At 45.1% G+C, this 19,972-nt stretch overlaps 1 protein-coding gene across 3 annotated transcripts in view; it reads left to right on the top strand.

Moving 5' to 3' along the window:
- Positions 1-19,972, top strand: part of WNT5B (Wnt family member 5B) — a 139,761-nt gene that overhangs the window by 98,839 nt on the left and 20,950 nt on the right. Inside the window, exons 2-4 of one of the 3 annotated variants that reach the window (XM_090275714.1) lie at positions 13,450-13,595; positions 14,728-14,975; positions 19,540-19,832. In XM_090275714.1, coding sequence (XP_090131840.1) covers positions 13,450-13,595; positions 14,728-14,975; positions 19,540-19,832 — 687 coding nt within the window. Of the gene's footprint in view, positions 1-13,449; positions 13,644-13,682; positions 13,767-14,727; positions 14,976-19,539; positions 19,833-19,972 lie in introns of those variants that run through there. The other 2 variants (XM_090275716.1, XM_090275717.1) reach the window with 2 other exon arrangements.

The raw sequence follows: 19,972 nt of genomic DNA, 5'->3' as shown, positions 1-19,972 counted from the left end.
TATGATGTTGGCTTCAGGTTTCTCGTATATGGCCTTTATTATGTTGAGATATGCTCCCTCTATTCCCATTTTGCTGAGTTTTCATCATAAATGGGTGTTGTACTTTATCAAATGCTTTTTCTGCATCTATTGATATGATCATGTCGTTTTTGTCTTTCATTTTGTTAATGTGGTGTATTACGTTTATTGATTTGCGAATATTAAACCATCCTTGCATCCCTGGGATGAATCCCACTTGATCGTGGTGTGTGATCTTTTTTAGGTAGGCCTTTATTGCTATGAACTTTCCTCTCAGGACTGCTTTCGCTGTATCCCATAGGTTCTGGGTTGTTGTGTGTTCATTATCATTAGTTTCCAGAAACTTCTTGATTTCTTCCTTGATGTCATTGTTAACTCATTTATTATTTAATAGCATGTTATTCATTCTCCATGAGTTTGAATGTTTTTGAGTTTTTTCCTTGAGGTTGATATCCAATTTTAAGCCATTGTGATCTGAGAAGATGCTTGATATAATTTCAATTTTCTTGAATTTGTTGAGGCTTGTTTTGTGTCCTACCATGTGGTCTATCTTTGAAAATGTTCCATGTGCACTTGAAAAGAATGTATATTTTACTTCTTTAGGGTGAAAGATTCTCTATATATCAACTAAGTCCATTTGATCTAGAGTGTTGTTCAGTGCCTCAATATCTTTGGTGTTTCTTTGCTTCGAAGATCTGTCTATTGTTGACAATGAGGTGTTAAAGTCCCCTACTATGAGTGTGTTGCTGTCTATATATTTCTTGGAGTCTTTCAAAATTTTCCTTACATATTTGGGTGCTCCTAAGTTGGGTGCATATATATTTATAAGGGTTATATCTTCCTGATGGATTTTGCTCTTAAGTATCATGAAATGTCCTTCTTTGTCTCTTTTTATTGCCTTTGCTGTGAAATCTGTTTTGTGTGATATAAATATTGGTACCCCAGCTTTTTTTTTTCATGTCCATTTTCTTGAAATACTTTTTTCCATCCCTTCACTTTCAGTCTGTGTAGATCATTTGTTCTAAGGTGGGTCTCTTGTAGACAGCATATATGTGGGTCATGCTTTCTAATCCATTCAGCTACCCTATGTTTTTTGATTGGAGCATTTAATCCATTTACATTTAAGGTTATTACCAATAAGTACTTATTCATTGTCATTCTCCCCCTTTGTGCTCGTGTTCCTCTCTGTGTCTCTTTGTTTCTTCATCTTCTTAAAGCAGACCCTTTAGCATCCCTTGCGATGCTGGTTTGGTGGAGATGTATTCTTTTAGCCTTCTTTTGTCTTGGAAACTCCTTATTTCACCTTCCATTTTGAATGAGACCCTTGCTGGGTAGAGTATTCTTGGTCGAAGGCCTTTGTTTTTTATTGCTTGGAATATTTTTTGCCATTCCCTCTGGCTTGTAGTGTTTCTGCTGAGAAATGTGATGATAGCCTTATTGGAGCTCCCTTGTATGTTATTAGTTGTTTTTCTTCTGCTGCTTTTAGGATTCTCTCTTTGTCTTTCGATGTTGCCATTTTAATTATGATGTGTCTTGAAGTGGGCCTGTTGGGGTTCATCTTCATTGGGACCCTCTGTGCTTCCTGGACTTGCATGACTCTTTCTCTCCTCATGTTAGGGAAGTTTTCTGTCATTAGTTTTTCAAAGAGGTTTTCTATCCCTCGCTCTTCTTCTTCTCCTTCTGGAATTCCTATGATATGGATGTTATTACGTTTCATGTTGTCCTGCAGCTGTCTTAGAACCTCTTCAGTCTTGTTCAGTCTTTTATCATTTTGTTGCGCTGTCTGGGAGTTTTTGTCTACGTTGTCCTCCAGCTTGCTGATCTGATCTTCTGCTTCCTCTAGTATGCTTTTAATTCCTTCTATTGTATTCTTCAATTCAGAGATCGTATTCTTCATTTCCTCCTGGCTCTTATGATAGCTTCTATGTCCTTTTCCATGCTGGTGTAATTCTCAGTAAGTTCCTTGTAGTTTTTCTGGAGTTCCTTGTAGTTTCCCTGGAGTTCTTTGTAGTTTCCGCTGAGCTCATTCAGCTTCTCTATAATCCATGTTTTGAATTCCATATCTGATAGTTTGCTCCCCTCTATTTCATTTAGCACTCTTTCTGGGGATTCTACCTTTCCTTTTGATGGGGGGTTGTTTCTGTGTCTCCCATTTTTGTGACTCCTATTGTTTGTTGGTGCTTCTTAGAATGATCTGCACTTCCTATATCTGCCCCTGGTGGCATCAGATCATGTACCGGTCTGGCCCTAGGCAGCCTGTTGGAGACTTCCAGGGATCTACTACCTTTGTCTGACTTCTTTAGTTGTTAATCTGTTCAATCTGTGATTAGCCTTCAGGCTTAAGGACCGTGGGTGTGGCAGCATAATTCCTGTAGGTAGGGCTTTTACTTCCCCTAAGGCTGACGCCACTTGGAGGGGAATTGTCTGCCTGCAGTACTGGGGATGAGTCAGCACTGGAACCCGGTCGGCTACTCCCCCAGTTCTACCCTCAAAGTCACCACGCCAAACTCTCCCCAAGTGCCTCCAGTCCTCTCTGCCCTCCCTCTGCCTGAGCCCAGGGTAAGTGGGGGCCTAAATATTTTCCTATGTGATCCATTTAAGAGCTCTTTTCCTCCTGCTGTTTCTCTCCAGCTAGCAAGAAACCCTGTGGCTTTTCGTTTTTCACAGCTGGATACTATTTTACTTTGCACTCTGTTGCTGTATGGTGGGAGGCCCAGCTGGGGTTCTAGAGCCTGCCCTTCTCAGGGGGAGCTGCTGAGCTGTTTCTCAGTCCCTTCTGCTGCCACTCGTGGGAGCCCAGTCAGCCCTTCTGTGTCTCCGCACTCCCTACCGGTCACATTGTGATGTAGCAGCCTTTTCTGTCTCTCCGTGGTTATAAGACTTCTCTCCAGCTAGTGTTCAGTTGGTTATTCCAGATGATTGCTCCAAAATTAAGTTGTAAATCCAGATTGGTTTTGGGAGGAGGTTAGTGTAGCTTCCACTTACTCCTCCACCATCTTTGATCTCTCCTATATTATTATTAACTTCCCACTGTCTATTTTGTACCAACCAATTATGCTTCCTATCCCCCACACCATATCCCCATTTCTCCCCCTTCTCCCTCCCAGCTGATAACCCTCCAAAGGATCTCCATACCTATGATTCTATTCCTTTTCTGGTTTTACTAGTTGGATTTTGTTTTTATTTTTTAGATTCGGTTGTTGATAGTTGTGAGTTGTCATTTTAGTGTTCATAGTTTTGATCTTTTTCTTAAATAAATCCCTTTAAGATTTCATATAATAATGTCTTGGTGATGATGAACTCTTTTAGCTTTACCTTGTCTGGGAAGCACTTTATCTGCCCTTCCATTCTAAATGATAGCTTTGCTGGGTAGAGTAGTCTTGGTTGTAGGTCCTTGCTTTTCATCACATTGAATACTTCTTGCCTGCAAAGATTCTTTTAAGAAATCAGCTGATAGTCTTATGGGAACCCCTTTGTGGATAACTCTCTGCTTTTCTCTTGTTGCTTTTAAGATTCTCTCTTTATCTTGAACCTTTGGCATTTTAATTATGATGTGTCTTGGTGTGGTCCTCTTTGGGTTTAGTTTGGGACTCTCTGTGCTTCCTGGACTGGTATGTCTCTTTCCTTCACCAAATTTGGGAAGTTTTCCTTCATTATTTTTTCACATAAGGTTTCAATTTCTTGCTCATCCTCTTCTCCTTCGGTCACCTCCATGATTTGGTTGTTGGCACGCTTAAAGTTGTCCCAGACATTCCTGAGCCTCTCCTCATTTTCTTCAATTCTTGTTTCCTCATTCTGTACTGGTTGACTGTTTTTTTCTTCCTTATGTTCCAAATCATTTATTTGAACCCTGGTTTTCTTCCCTTCACCATTGGTTTTGTGTGGCTTTTCCTTCGTTTCATTTAGGATAGCCTTCACTTCCCTTATGCGTTTGCCATACTCAAGCATAACTGTCAAGCCTGTGAGCATTTTTATCACCAGTGCTTTGAACTCTGTGTGTGTTAGGTTGGCTATCTCCTTGTCTGTGAGGTTGGCTATCTCCTCGTCATTTAGTTCTCCCACTGGAACTTAGATCCATTCCCTCTTTTGGGCCATACCCTCTCTGTCTCCTCATCTTGACAGGCTCCTGTATTTGTTTGCCTCTGAGTCTTAGGTAGAGCTGTTGCTTCTGTTATGTTGTAAGGGGCGGAGCCTTAGGTATTTGTCAATACAGGGTGACCTGTTTCACCATGTCCTGGCGCTGTATGTGGAGGAGGGGTCTTAGAGGGAACAATGCCGCTTGCTCAGCACTTGCTCCTTTTGGGGGCACTTCTCCCACTTCCATATGGGACTGGCATTTCTCTAGCTCTTGCCCTGGCCATTGTTCCTAGAGTGGGTGGATCTGTAAACGTTCTAGGACTGTGGGGGCCCTTTAAACAAGTGGACTCTGCTGGGAGACTGGCAGTTTCCTCCTCCGCCCCAACCCCCACTAGTTTGCACTGTCAGAAGCAATGAGGCTTTATTTTTATATGCGCTGGGACCGTGAGCTGTGCAGGCTGGTCTGGGGCTGGGAGTACTGCCCAGGTGTCCCTCCCAACTTTTTAAAACGTGTGACTGCACTTTCTGCCAGTCTGCCACTGCCTCTGCTGCTGCCACCACACCGTGTCCTCTCTGCCCCGGCTCCGCCCCTCCTACCCGTCTGGATGAGTATTTCTTCTTTATATCTTTGTTTGTTAGACTTCTGTGCAACTTGCTTTTCTGGAACTTCTGGTTGTCTCTAGTTTTTTTTTTTTTTTTTTTTTTTTTTTTTTACCTCCCCCGTCTCTAGTTTTGAGGTAGCTGAATTCCTTCTTAGTTGTGGAGGGAGACGCAGCATGCCTGTCTAGGCCTCCATCTTGGCTGGAAGTCTGTTTAATGGTCTTTAATATATTCTTAGAGTTGTGCAATCATCACCGCAATCATTGGTAGCACGTTTAAATGAATTCATATTATATTAATTACAAGGGTCTATGTCAGCGTTTCTCAATCTGTGGGTCACGATCCCTTTGGGGGTCAAGTGACCCTTTCACAGGAGTCGCCGAAGACCATCGGAATATACATATATAATTACGTATTGTTTTTGTGATTAATCACCATGCTTTAGTTATGGTTGGGGGTCACCACAACATGAGGAACTGCATTAAAGAGTCGTGGCATTAGGAAGGTTGAGAACCACTGGTCTATGTACATGTAGAGTATCAGAGTAGAAGTAGATGGGCATATTTATTCCTTCTAGAGATGGTGCTTACCTTGATTTGTATAAGTTTTGTGCTTCTATGGCCCCAGAAGTCTTTAGCCCCAGGTAAGGAACCACTGGTTAAGACAATGAGATGTAGAAATTTTTCATTAACATATGTATAGGTACTTGAAAGATTTAGTGCTTTAATTCATTACATACTCTATAGATGGCTTTATGACAGTGTTTCTCAAATTTTTGTGTGCATTAGAATCATTTAGAAGGTTTGTTAAAACAGATTGCTAAACACCCCCCACCCCCACCCCCCCAGGATTTTGGATTCAATAGGTCTGGGTGGACCTTGAGAATTTGTATATTTAATCAGTTTCCTAGTGATACTGATACTGTTAGTCTGGGGACCATACTTTGAGAAACCTGGTAGCTGGCTGTTACCTTGGAAATTAGAGAAGAGTACGGAGAGAATTTATTCAATCATTCAATAGATAAGAATGGGACAAAAGATGCAATTTGTTGGAAAAGAGGGCAATAAGCAGACTCTTGTAGTAGCTTAGAGTATGGCAATAGGAATGGGGCATTTTAAAAATGTTATGGATTCACAGTCAAGAGACCATGACAATTGACTTGACATGGAGGATAAAGGAGGGGAAGGGGTCAAAAATGACACCAAGATTTTAGTCCTGGATCAGGAAGAGATTGGCACACAGAGAATAAGCAGGACTGTGAGGAAAGAGTGTAATCAACCAGCACCTTAACTTCTGCACTTCTTGGCTGTCTGAGAAGGTTTACTCAACCATCATTTCATGGTTGAAAGGTGACTGACCCCTAAGCCCCAGTTCTGCAGTGATGCCCTCAGAAACTAGAAGTGTATGATCATGTGAGTTTTCTGGACAATTGATATTGAATGCTCAGTGGGAATTCAATATCAGATTTCAGAGGGGCTATATATGAAATTAATGGCAAGAATGATTCTGAGAACATTGGAAATTATCAAAGTCCTCCTTTATGTATTGCAGTATCTCTCCTACCCTCTCAAAAACACCTTGAAATTTTCTCTTTTTAACCAAACTACATTTTTATGTGAAACCTTCTTGCTCTCTTCCTCCTATTTAAAACTTACATGTTCTTCAAGGCCCTATTCCAATCCCACATCCTGACTGTGATTGCTCCCTTGGACTCCTCAGGCACTTAATGTGCCCTGCATTTCAGAGTAGATTTTTCATTTCCCCAGCTAGACCAAACTTCTTCAAGGAGCAATGTCTTTGACATTTTCATGTTATTGTATAATAAGCAGGATTAGAAATTGAATGTTACTCATGTCTTTGAAGAAAAGGTAGAGACAGAGCTGGGATCTGGAATCTCCAAAATCTCAAATAGCAGCTGAGAATAGATTCCCAAATAAGGGGATATATCAGTAGAATCAGCTTTTTTTTTTTTTTTTTTTTTTTGCCTGTCATTGTGCCAGGCCAGGTGGAAGCCAAAAGAACCCTTTTGCCTCCATGGGAGGCTGCCCTCAGTGGCCTGTCCCCTATATCCTGAAGAGCCAAAGAGGGTTATTCTCTTTTTCCAATGAACAAATATTTATTGCGCATCTACTAGGAACCCTTGGACACTATTCCAACCACTGGGAGAAAATAGCAAACAAGGTTTTCTGCGGAGCTTAGGAGGAAAGAAATATAAACATAAACATAAACATGCGAAATTATGCCATATTATAGTAAATGTTGTGACAAAACCATGGGAGAAGCTAGGAAGAGCATGATGGGGGTGGGGGTCTGTTTAGGATTGGATTGTCAAGGAAGGTGTCTTTGAGGATGTGCCCTCAATGACAGAGGAGCCTGGTCTGCAGAGAGAGAGGAAACCATTCCCAGAAGTCAGCAGGGCACATAGGTATGAAAGGTGGAGAGGGAAGTATATACAGGCAGTTTGGGGTTTTTGGAGCACAAAGTGAGAACCAAAATGGGATGGAAAGGTTGGCAGGGTCAGATTTTGAATGGCCTTGTGTAATGTGGTAATGGGGTTTGACTTCATCCTTTAGGAGATGGGGAACCTTTGAAAAACATAAACACCAGCTCACTGAAACTATTGTATTGTAATTTCTGCAGCTTTAAGCAGTCTGTTACCATTTTGGTTGGAAAAAGTCTGGCTTTTTTTTTCCCAAAAGAGGTTGTGTGTGTGTGTGTGTCTGTGTGCGTGCACGTGCGCATGTGCACACATGTGTTTATACTAATAACTTACAATCAGCCTATTTTTTTAATAAACATTACTTTTTATGCTACTTCTTATAAATCAGAATATTGTTACCTGATTTACTGTCTTACTATTCAGTCTTAGGAGTAGGGCAAGGGTAAAAAGAAGAAAAGCAAAACAGAGAGCGTGTTATGTTCCAGTGACAAGGAGGAACTACCAAGTATGTGATGTGTTTACCTGTGTTGGGGAAGAGTAGAGAGATCTGGATTCCAGTCCAAGGTCTACCATTCAATTGCTGTCTGAGCAAGCTACTTAGCCTCTTTGCACCTTAGTTTCCCCATATTCAAAGTGAGGATAATAATGGCACAATCCACATGGAATGTTAGTGAAGAGTAAATGAGAAAAATGGATATAAAACACTTGGTTCATTGCATGTAGTAGATGCTCAATAAATGTTTACTAATATCAGATATTGTCACTTGTTATCAATCCAGAACCCCTTATTACTGCCTAGTGTAACTCTAGTAGGCACATGGGGCATAGATGGAAAGTAGAATAAGTAAGTTTGTATTTCTAGGAAAGTTTTGATCACTGGAGAAGTAAGAAATATACACAGTTCCAAGACAGCATCTCTGGGGAGATACTTGTATTCATAAATGCTAAAGAAGTCCTAAGTAAGTGGAAAGATTTTCATTGTGTTGGATTAATCAGGACAGTTTTATGGAGGATGTGAACGATGAGCATGGATTTGAAAGAAGGCTAAGGTTTGGATTGCTGGGGAAGGTTGGGGGAAGCCTCTTCGGAAGAGATCAGAATGAGATCTTATAGGGAAAGCAGGGATTGGGGTTGTTCTAGAAGCAAGAGGAGATTGGAAAAGAGAGTCTATATTTGGAAATTCAGGAAAAGAATGAGAGGGAAAATGAGGCCAGCTTGGAAAGTTTATAATGGTTAAACTGAGAACCACTGTAAGTTTTCAAATGGGAATATTATGATGTACAATTCGTATTTTAGGAAAATGTGTTGGAGCTATCTGGGTTAGACCACAAAGAACGGTTCTGGTGTTGAGGTGGAAGGGAGTGAGCACTTACTTAGAAGTGGGGAAGGAAATGAATGAACTTGGTGTACACTTCAGGAGCTGTTATTCAAGATCCATAAAGAGTCTTTCTCTGCTCTTTATGCTGGTGGAAATGAAGTGACCAAGCAAAGGGAAGACATGATGACAGCTCGGTCATTCCTGCTCCTCTGCCTGCCCCCACCCATGGAAATAATTTAACAACAGGCAAATGCTTGATAGCAGTGCAGCCAGGAGTTCCCAAAGGGAAGCATTTCCTTTCCAAAGACTGCTAACATTTTCTACCTTGCTGTGCCAGAGATGTTAACAAAATTGCAAATGCATTTTAAAATTACACATTCAGTGGCTCTTCAGTGGGTCACCCAGTAAGAATTAGCCAGTGGCAACCATAAAAAGGCTCCCATTGAGGATCTTGGTTATTTCTTGGTAGGTTTCTAGGTGTTAAGGTGCCTGTCTGGGCAGGGCACAAGTGTGGGATGAGACACCAATTTCTGTGTGACCCAGAAGCTGCTTAAGTCCTGAACACCTGGTTTTTGTGAGCAGAGCAGCTAATTGCCTTTTCAGGCGCTTGTCCTGTGGGTCAAGGTTTTCATTACAGGCACAGTCTGAGTGTGTGTGGAAAGTGCAGAGATATCTCTTTACAGACAGATTTGCTGGGGTCTCAGCTCCACCTGTCTAAGTCTCTCTCCTTGGTCTCCTATCTCTGGGCTGGATCACTGCAGCCCCTTAAGGAAATGAAAATTGGTAACTGAGCACAGCCTGAAAAAGAAAGAGAACCTGGAGTGCCTGTTTTCAAATATGCACCCCTTTGGTTGTGATGGTAAAGCCAGGTGGTGTGGTCTCGGTAAGGACCTTGGACATGCCACAGAGGGCCTGGGGTGTGCAGCAGGGTTATACCTCTGCTGCCTTCCATCTGCATAGTGGCTTGGAGAGAGGTAGGGTGGGCAGGTAGTTCAGAGTGTGGCTTTCCCCAAGGACCCTAAATAATGTAAGTTTTCACTCCTTATTCATTTCTTTTTAAAATTTTATTGAATTTATTGGGGTAACATTGGTTAATAAAATTATATAGGTTTCATGTGTACAATTCTCTAGTACATTATCTGTATATTGTATTGTGTGTTCACCACCCCAAGTCAAGTCTCCTTCCATCACCATTTATACCCCCTCCCACATCGTTTTACCCTCTTCTATCTCCCCCATCCCCCTTTCCCTCTGGTAATCACCATACTGTGGTCTGTGAGTTTTTTCTTTGTTTAATCCCTTCATCTTTTTCACCCAGCCTCCCAATCTCCCTCCCCTCTGACGGCTGTCAGTCTGTTCTCTGTATCTATGAGTCTGTCTCTATTTTGCTTGTTAGTTCAGTTTGTTCATTAGATTCCACATATGAGGGAAATCATATAGTACTTGTCTTTCTCTGACTGGCTTATCAGTCCTTATTCTTGATTCTTGTCTCTGCTTGATATTTTTCTCATAATATTCACTGGACCTAACACATTATGTACAGTTGACCCCTGAACAATATGAGTTTGAACTGCACAGGTCCACTTATACAAAGATTTAAAAAAAATAAATACTGTTAATGTATTTTCCTTATGATGTTATTTATTTTTTAAAAAGATTTTATTTATTTAGAAAGAGGGTAAGGGAAGGAAAAAGAGAGGGAGAGAAAGATTGATGTCAAAGAGAAACATTGATCAGTTGCCTCTTGCACGCCCCCAACCAGACACCGTGCCTGCAACCCAGGCATGTGCCCTGATCGGGAATTGAACCAGTGACCTCTCACTTTGCAGTATGACGCTCAGCCAACTGAGCCTCACCGGCCAGAGATCCTTATGACTGTAATAACATTTTCTTCTCTTTAGTTTATTTTATTGTAAGAATATGGTATATAATACATGTAACATACAAAATAAGTGTTAATTGACTATGTTCGTGGTAATACTTCTGGTTAACAGTAAGCTATTAGTAGTCAAGTTATATGAAGGTTTTGAACTGGGGGGGGGCAGCAGTCAGCATCCTTATATCTTGCCTTGTTCAAGGGTCAATTGTATATTTATTTGTTCATTGCCATATCCCTGGCACTTAGAGCAGTAACTGGGATATATGAGGCCCCTAATGCATATTGGGTCAGTGAATTCATTGAATGAATGAATGACTAAATGAAGAAGCAGAGCAAATGTGTCTGACCAGATCTGGCCTTCTGGAGGGTCCTGCTAGAGAATGCTGATGTCCCCCTCACTGCAAACTCCCAGTCACTACCAAAAAAAGAGAGACCCTGGACTGGCTCATACTTCACTGTGTTGGGTGTATCTGAGATGACAGCTCTCACAGCAAAGGGAAACTATTTGGTTTGGGGGGAAATCTCCAGTTATTACCAAGGCAGCAGAAAGAATTCTTACTCCCTGCCTTTTGGATAATTACTAGATCTTTCTTCCTATACAAAGAACTGTTTGCCCTGGTTGAGACCTGCTGTAAAACTCACCAATGACACAAGAAAAGGGCTTCTGATGTGTCCTGCTCATTAAGGCCAAACCGTCAGTCCCCACACAGTTTCCTGCCTCCCTAGTTGGGCAGGGGCGAGAAGTTTCCATTCTACCTACACTAGTGAAACCAGTCACTGACATTCACCCTTCTCGCAGCGCTGTGTGAGGAAACAGAAAATGTAGACGAGGGCGGTGGTTCTGTGCCCATTCAGGGGTGGCTCACAACTGAAAGGCAGAGAAAGAAGCCACCACATATGCTACCATCTTTTTTTTTTTTTTTTTTTTAGTTCAAAAAAATCTTCTTTAATGAGCTGAGGGTTTGATGGAAAGCACAGGGTGGTGGGAACGGCTGCCGGCATTGATCCTGGCTCAGTTTATAAAGCACGGTGGGGCGAGATTAGCAGCTCTTGGGAAGTTTGGCCTTAGCTAGCCTCTCAGCCTAGCACTGGGGCGTCAAAGCCACAGTGACCATTAGTTAGCAGACTCTTGTCCTTGGCTCAGAAACAGTGGCCCCCCGTGTGGCCTCCATTGCACCTAGGACTGGTAGAGCCAGGGATTTCACAGGGGCCTGATGAAAGGGCATGACGGAAGTGAGAGACACGCATGTGAGGGGGGGAATTTATGAGGATAAGAAGTGTCACCAGCTGCCTGGCATGGAAATGTGTGAGGATGTGTGTTGCTGGGAGCAGGGGGTTTGCAGGCAGCATGGTGGTGGGGACGGCCATGCCATGCGGTGGGAGGGAGGAGGACCGCCAGGAGTAGAAGCAGTTCTGACTCTGAGTCCCCAAGAAGGACTGGTAGGTGGAGCTGAGGATGTTTGGACAAGGAAACTCTTTGAAGCTTTTCCTCTCTCTTTCCTACTCTGGACCTGGACCCCTCCCCTCCATAAAGCCATTAGCTTCTGGTGCCAGCCCTATCTCTGCTCCATCTCTCTCGGTTCCAGTCCGTGCATTCACAGACCTCCTGCCCTGAGGGATGGGGAGGATTTATGGGGGGTAGAGGTTAGAGGGGGAGGGGGCATCCTTTAGAGGAGGGGAGGTCTGTTAGGGAAGCAGAGTGTGGGGAGCTGTTAGTCTGCTGGGCTAGAGCCCGGATCATTTCCGAGCTGGCTCTGCATGACAAAGGGGAAGGAGCAAGTTTCTTCTTTGATCTGCCCCCTGCCGACCCCACACACCTGCCTGTCGATGCCCTGGCCCCAGCTAAGACCTCTCGAAGATAAACCAAAAGGGGGTGGGGACAGGCTGTGGCCCAGCTTCCCTGGATCCTGCTCGGGCCACCTTCCTCTCTCGGTGGCCCCACGACAAAAAATATCTGCCAGGCTGATGACCCAAAACACTTGCTGCCCCCTCCCGGAGAGCCTGGCGCCCCAGAACTGCGCGGTGAGGTGGGGGTGGGGGCATTGTGAGCGCGTGTGTGTGTTTGCGTGTGTAAGGTTGGAGGTGGTAAGGGCTCATAAGGAGAAGACTCACTGGGGCTGAGGGGTCACGCCCTTGATGGAGCTAAGGGAGAGACAAGGTGAGGGTGAGCCCGCAGGGGCGTGTTTTTATAGACTTGCTTCAGGATCCAGAAGTAGGATTTTCTGTGTTTTCAAGGGCTCCAGGAAAGGTGTTTGCGGGAGAAACAGGCGTAGGTGGTAGTTACAGAAAGCGAGAGGCAAAGATGCAGGAGGCTCCCCTGCTGCAAGAGACGAGGTTGTTGGTTCTGAAGACGTGTCCTCAGCAGGGACGCTTGAGGCGAAGGTTGCAGATGAGGAGCTGGAGGTGCCTTCAGCCCGGGGAGGGAGCGAGGGCCACCTAGGAAGGCATGCCCCAGCCTCCAGAGCTTTAGGGGCCGCGGTTCCCCGTAGGCTTTTACATGTCTTAGAGAAGTTTCCTTGAGAAAGGGAAAAGTCCTCGCCCTCTCCCTTCTATTATTGTTCCTGGTAAACAAAGGTTGGAATTTAGAAAAGTTGTTTAGAGTGAGACGGTACAGATTGAGAGGGAAGACTCCTGTTTGGCTGTAGATCAAGCCAACTCACTGATTGTTTCCTTAGCCCCATAAAAGAGAGCCTGGTGGTCAGAGAGACCCACCTGTGGCTGGAGTGGGAGGTAAAAAGAATGGCAGTGGGATGGTGCTCCCTTCTGGAAGGGTGGGTGTGTGTTGCAGGAGCCAAAGCTCTTCCTAAATGCTGCATAGAGCATGCTCTGTTCCTGAAATGGTGTGTTTTCATTTCTGTCTCCTAGTTTCTCAGCTCATTGTTTCCTTTGGAATCAGGTCCTGAGTAGGTCTTCACAGTTTGGGGTAAGAGACATCAAGGCAATCAGTCTATGGTGAGAGGATGAGCAGGAGGAGAGGGAGGTTGTAAAGAGACTGAATTTCTTTGGGAGAGCAGAAAGGGACTTTAGAGGCATCCCAGAGCTCCTTCCTCTGTCCCCTGGTCCTCCCCTGTCTGTTGCGTTTCCACACTGATTCTCCCTCCGTTTCTGTTTTCTCAGGGAGCTCAGCTTTGGAAGCCAGCAGGCCCTGGGGTCTTCCCAGGGCACTGGGGAGGGCTGAGGCCCACCATGCCTGGCCTGCTGCTGCTCGCTGCTGCGCTGCTCTCCAGCTGGGCTCAGCTTCCCGCCGAAGCCAGCTCCTGGTGGTGAGTGAGAGGGGCTGAAGTCCTCCTCTACAACCTACGCCTCCTTTGGTAATTGAAATGTGGAGAAGGTCACCGTGGGTCGTGATCATTCCTTTATTCATAGGAATCCTAAGGACCTCTTTTATCCCAGGAAAACTAGGATGGTCCTTTTCCTCTCTCAAGCCCCCAGAGGTAAAGGCTCCAAGGATAAAGGCTTAGTTCATTTGTCTTTTTCTCTGATGCTGTCTGCATTCCCCTTTTCCTGGCTCTTCTTCCAAACTCCTCGTTTGTTGCTATTAGATGGATAAGAATATTTTGTTTTGGTTTATTTTGTTTTTGTTTTTGCTGGTGGGGCAAGAAGAGTAGAATTCCTATTTTACAAGTCTGAAGACCAGATGAGGGATTTGCAGGACCATGTGGGACTTTCTTTTTGTGTTTTTAAGACTTGTCATTGCCAAGTCAACATGGAAATGGCAGGCACTCACCACCTGGTCTGTGCCCCGATCACGTTTTTACTCATATGGCAGATGTACAGCCTTCTCATCTAACTTAACACTTTATTGTACCTGGTGGATGATGAGCAAAAGGGAGAGCCCTTGAACTGATAAAGACTGGGTTAGGGGATGCGTAGGTCAGATACGGAGGTGAAAACATTTAGAATATATTGCTATGCATGTAAACTGGATTCGATTTTAAAGGCATAAGGGGGAGTTCTATTTAATGGAATTGATTACTTTCCATTGCATATTCTGCACTTGGGCCCAAGTGAACAAATCCCCCCTACTCCTTGATTAAATCATGTACTCTCCTGTTGAGGTTTGGCTCTTTTTGCCCTCTGCCTCAGTGAATATCCTGCCCTCTCCGCTGTGTTCTCCTCCTGCCCCACACCATTTAAGACCCAGCTTCTCCCCAGCTGTAAGAGCTCCTCCCCTGCCTACCTGATCACTCTGGATCCAGAAGCTCAAGTCTGTCTTAGGCATCTGATGTCTCACATGTCATCTGTGTTTGTGCCTCGGTTTCCCCAATTTTCTTTTCCAAGCCCTTAGTGCAGGGCCTTATTCATAAAAAGCACTTAATACATGGTGAATGGATGACTTACTACTGCACACGGGTATGTGCTCATTCCTTTCCCCTTTCTGACTCGCTGCTGTAGGTCCTTAGCTATGAACCCGGTGCAGAGACCTGAGATGTTCATCATCGGCGCCCAGCCCCTGTGCAGCCAGCTTCCCGGGCTCTCCCCTGGCCAGAGAAAGCTGTGCCAGTTGTACCAGGAGCACATGGTCTACATAGGGGAGGGAGCCAAGATGGGCATCAAGGAGTGCCAGTACCAGTTCCGGCAGAGGCGGTGGAACTGCAGCACGGTGGACGACACGTCTGTCTTTGGGAGGGTCATGCAGATCGGTAAGCGGCCACCAGACATGGCTTGGCTGAAGGAGCTGTGCTTGCCTGGCCTCGGTGCAACCATGCTCTGCAGAGGGGCATAGAGAGCTCACCTGAGTGTCTAAGGGGGTTCTCTCAAGGCTTGGAATTGGCCTGCAAGGAGAGAAGGGAGATACACAGGCAGCAGAGTCTCAGCCAATGCGTTAGCCGCATAGCTCAGTGCTCTGCTGGCCCTCTGCTTCCAGCTTCGCTCTGCGGGGGGCAGCCTGAGTGACTCACCCTGGGGAGGGCTCAGGTCATCCGAGTTGCGTTCCAGTGAATTTAGGAAACCTGCCCTCCTCCAATGCCCTTTGTTGCACCAGGGCCTCCTTGGAGAGCCTTGCCATAAATGTCCGTAGGTTTTCTGCCTCTTCCACTTGGACCCTGAGAGAGAGAGAGACTTTGGGCCAAATTGGTGATAGCTGCCATTAACCTAACCCAGACCCAGTCCTGGCTTTTTCATTTGAAAGGGTGTGTGTGTGTTGAAGTGGGGAAAGGGGACAGACTGAGGAAGAAAGATGAGAGGGACACCTCTTCCCAGATTCCTGTTCTCTCCCCTCTCCCACTCCTAGTCTTGGATTCTTTGGCTGCCCTATTGCTTAGATGGAGGTGTGATCTTAGATCTAATTGTTTTAGGCCCTTTTGAAATGTAATTCTCCTCTTTCTGGCAAGAAATTGAGAAATCCGGCTCTATTCTACCGGGTCTTATCCTCAGGGCCATAAAAGGATAAGGTGTTAGAGCACTGAAGTCTCTGTCACACATTCTCTCAGAGCAACTTCCCCTCAAAAGACATTCTGGAGTTACACAAGGCTGGGACTTTCCCAAAGAATGATCTTAGCAGCAGGGGAGTTAGGGAATTGAGATTCCTTCTCCTCTATTATGGATACTCGGAAGGCCCCCTCCCTGTCCTGACCTCTTTCCCCTGCCTCCCCTGCCCCGTATTGAAAAGTGAGGATCAGGGGAAAGCACATTTTTTATTTCATTATTTATTCCTTTGGTGTCAATCAAGACCTGTAAAAGGAATGCTCATGTAGCCCCTTGACAGTATTACTGGGCAACTTTCCCCAAAGAATAGACTTGGGGGTTAAATGGGATTGGGTGATAATTTATCAATTCTTCTCAAATATACTTACTTTCTGTCCCTTCTTCCTGATAAAAGTCTCGGTCAGCAGCACCCTCTGCCCTGGGTTTCCAGTGAGGACACCGAGATGGCCCAGCTGTAGAGAGAGGCACCCCCGAATCACTTTAAGGGAGTAACCTAACGTATGCCTGATGTTGGCTAGATCCTTTGCATGTGTTATTTCGAAAAGCATTGTCAGGAATAGAAACAGCTGGGTACAGGTTTGCATGGTAGAATGACTAGTGAAAGCAGACCCTATTCTGTACCCTATTCCGTAACAAATGGAGCCCTCCTTTTTGCCTTGTTTTCACTGCTCCTTTTTGTAGATTCCCTGCAGGCTTATGCTACCTGGGAAGCTGTCCTCCATTCCTCCCCCTGGCCCCAGATGGCTCCTGGTGAGTCCTCTCACTGCTGTCTTGTGTGTGACTTCCAAAAGATTCCTTCCTTCTTGGAAGTGGCTACAAAAGTCCACCACGAAAGGGCAGCAGAGTGGCTCAGAGCAGCCATTGGTGCTTTACCCAGGCTCCACCCAGAGGAGCACGAAGGCAGCTCCCAGGCAGTTGGTACAGAGAGGGCATGATATTGTCCTGCTGTCTCCTGCTGTCCTGCTGGAGTAAGGCCTCTCTAGTGACTCCAGTGGCTGCTGGTTTAATGGCCTTTGTCCCAGAGGTGGTTTGAGTCTCCACTTCTAATTGTTTCCCGGCTCCACATTGCTGTCCATTCTGAAGCCCCAAGTTATCTCTTGCTTACTGAGAGTAGTGCCAGCAGCCTGTACTTACCAGGCTTACCCCAAAGCTGCCCATGGAGGCAGAGCCACCTGCACCCAGGACCTGGTGGTGCCCTGGCCAAAAGAGGCAGAATGACTGCAAGAGACAGCTCGTTCACTCAAGGACAGAGTGAGAACCCGAACCCAGCTGATAGGCATCAGAGTGCATAATGTCTGTGATGTTATGCTCAGCTGCAGGTACACTATTTTAAAAGGCAGTTCTGAGAGGGGTGATTCAGCTCTGAACAACACATTTGCTAAAGAATGGAAGAAGAAATCAGACATACGTGGTTTGGTAAAGAGAACACATAAAAGGCATGTTAGTTGTTTTCAAATACTGAAGGGCTGTCATATGGAAAAGAGATGAGACAGTGTATCTCTGGCAGGCAGAAGTTATAGGGAGGCCTATTTCAGCTTCATGTAAGAATGCTCTGATGATTAGAGTCACTAGAAAAAGATGGAATGGGTTGCCTTGAGAACCCGACCCACTTCTCCGAGAAATGTTGTACAAGGAATGCTTGCAGTGGATGGAATGTGGCTCTGGGCTGCAGCTTCAGAGGCTCCTTCCTGCCCCGGTGCCAGGTCAGGGAGCGGAGGCCTCATTTTAGGAAGACTTCACAGGCATGACTCCCTCCTCCCTCAGAGCCTCTTAACCATCTTCCCGTCCTGGGAGCTCACACTCATAGTCTCACTCGCCTAGACCAGATAGATACCCTGGTCTCTGGCAGTGGTTCAGCACTGACTCACATGTTAAGCCTGATGACTGAACCATGAGTGCGACTTCCTGTACCATCTGGGTTTTTCTTGGGCCGCTCCCAGTCCACAGCTGACCGGAAGCTGACCCCTGGTTAATTGAGAAAAACTGATTTACCCAGTGTGGTCTGGTTGCAGACTTCACCGTGTCATGTCTAGATAATCAAAAAGTAGGGTAAGGTGTGAAATCACTATAGACCTATAAATGATTGCGGACTGCTTCCCTTTCCACCTGCCAAGACAGAATTGTGGAGTGTCTGCTTCTGACCATGGAAAGCAGAAACTCTGTCTGGTTTAATAGCTGAGATCAGCATTGAATCTGTTTCCTGCCAAGAACCACTCCCTTCCTTCCATACCTGGGTCCATATGTGTATTACTTATTATTTCATATAATAGCTTTATTGAAATATAATTTATGTACCATACAATTCACCATGTAGTAGTATACAGTTCTGTGCATATTCACAAGATTGTGCAACCAGCACTACTATCTCATTCCAAAACCCTGTCAAGAAATTTTATACCTATTAGTGGTCACTCTCCATTCCTCCCCACTCCTCCACAATCCACTAATCTTTCTGTCTTTATGAATTCTCATATTATAGACATTTCATATAAATGGGATCATTTAATATGTGGCCTTTTATATCAGGTTCAATGTAGATATAAAATGCCAAGTGGCTCACTTAACATAATAATTTCAAGGTTCATTCATATTGTAGCATGTCCCTGTACTTTATTACTTTTTCTGACTCAATAATATCCTGTTGTATGGATAATGCCACCTTTTGTTTACTTAGTCACCCACTGACGGGCAATATGGGTGTTTCTACTTTTCGGCTATTATGAATAATGCTACAATGAACATTCATGTATAAGTTTTTGTGTGGACAAGTGTTTTCATTTATCTTGGATATATTTTTAGGAGTGAAATTGCAGGGAGGGTGTCATATGGTAATTCTATGTTTAGCCTTTTGAGGAGCTGCCAGACTGTTCCCAAAGCAGCTGTACCATTGAACATTCCCACCACCAGTACATGAGGGTTCTGGTTTTTCTATAACCTCCTCAACTTGTTATCACTTGTCTTTTTGATGATATCCATACTCATGCATGTGAAGTGGTGTCTCGTTGTGATTTTGCTTTGCATTTCCCTGGTGGCTGAGTATTATTTTTTATAAACATTTGTATTGAAGTAGAGCATACATCATGTGAGTTTTTAAGTGGTTCACTAGAGCAATAGAGGAATACAGTTCGGCTTTTCTACTGGAAATGATATAGATATTTGGAGAGATCCTGCTGAGAGTTCCATAGATGCGGTTCCCCAATGTGGAGTCAGGAGGCACCGTGGACTCTATGAAAGACAGGGAGACAGCTTGGTTGATTCTGGATGTTGTAATTCTAGTTCACTTCCTACTTCTGGTCTCTGCCACTGTCTAGCTAGATAATGGTAGCAATAAAAAGACAGATATGTGGTTTATAGAATGGTATAAAATTGGCATCTGTGAGGGAGAGATTTTTGAGAGGACAGAGCCCTGTTATTGGTCCCATATTTCTATTTAGTCTCATTTCATTGGTCTCCTGTGTTTGCTAGATTCCTCATTGTATACTCTCCCCTGCCTTTAGGTCTGCCTCCTAGGAATCTGCTGTTCCTGTCAACTTCTCTGGAATGGGTGTTAGCATAAGCCAGGGCTGGAGGGAGTTGCTAAATTTGGTATGTCCATAAGGCAGAGGAGGCAGATGAACCATTAGAGCCGTGGGTAGTAGAAGGCTTTCCTCCTGACATTTTTCCCCCTCCTGGGAGTGTTACGGCTGAGGCTATGGCAGTGTGGGTCTGGAGGAGGCAGGGGGGAAGGAAAGCCTCCACTTGAGAGTAGATCTTCACCAGCAGTCTTGCCTTGTCTTGCAGGGAGCCGCGAGACAGCCTTCACCTATGCCGTGAGTGCCGCTGGGGTGGTGAATGCCATCAGCAGAGCATGCCGAGAGGGCGAGCTCTCTACATGTGGCTGTAGCAGGACCGCACGGCCCAAGGACCTTCCCCGGGACTGGCTGTGGGGCGGCTGCGGGGACAACGTGGAGTACGGCTACCGCTTTGCTAAGGAGTTTGTGGATGCGCGGGAGCGGGAGAAGAACTTTGCCAAGGGATCAGAGGAGCAGGGCCGAGTGCTCATGAACCTGCAGAACAATGAGGCGGGTCGAAGGGTGAGCTGGATGCCCCCCCCGCCCCCAATTCCTCCTCACACACCGAAGATGAACTGGGCTGTCCCTGGGCTGTCCCTGGACTGAGCTCTGATCCCTGGGCTGTCCCTGGACTGAGCTCTGAGCCATGACCTGGCCGTGGA

This window comes from Furipterus horrens, unplaced genomic scaffold (assembly GCF_987537825.1).
Source record: "Furipterus horrens unplaced genomic scaffold, mFurHor1.1.pri manual_scaffold_4, whole genome shotgun sequence".
Taxonomy (NCBI): domain Eukaryota; kingdom Metazoa; phylum Chordata; class Mammalia; order Chiroptera; family Furipteridae; genus Furipterus; species Furipterus horrens.
Note: the sequence above shows the minus strand (reverse complement) of the source record. Positions and strands in the feature narration are given on the sequence as shown.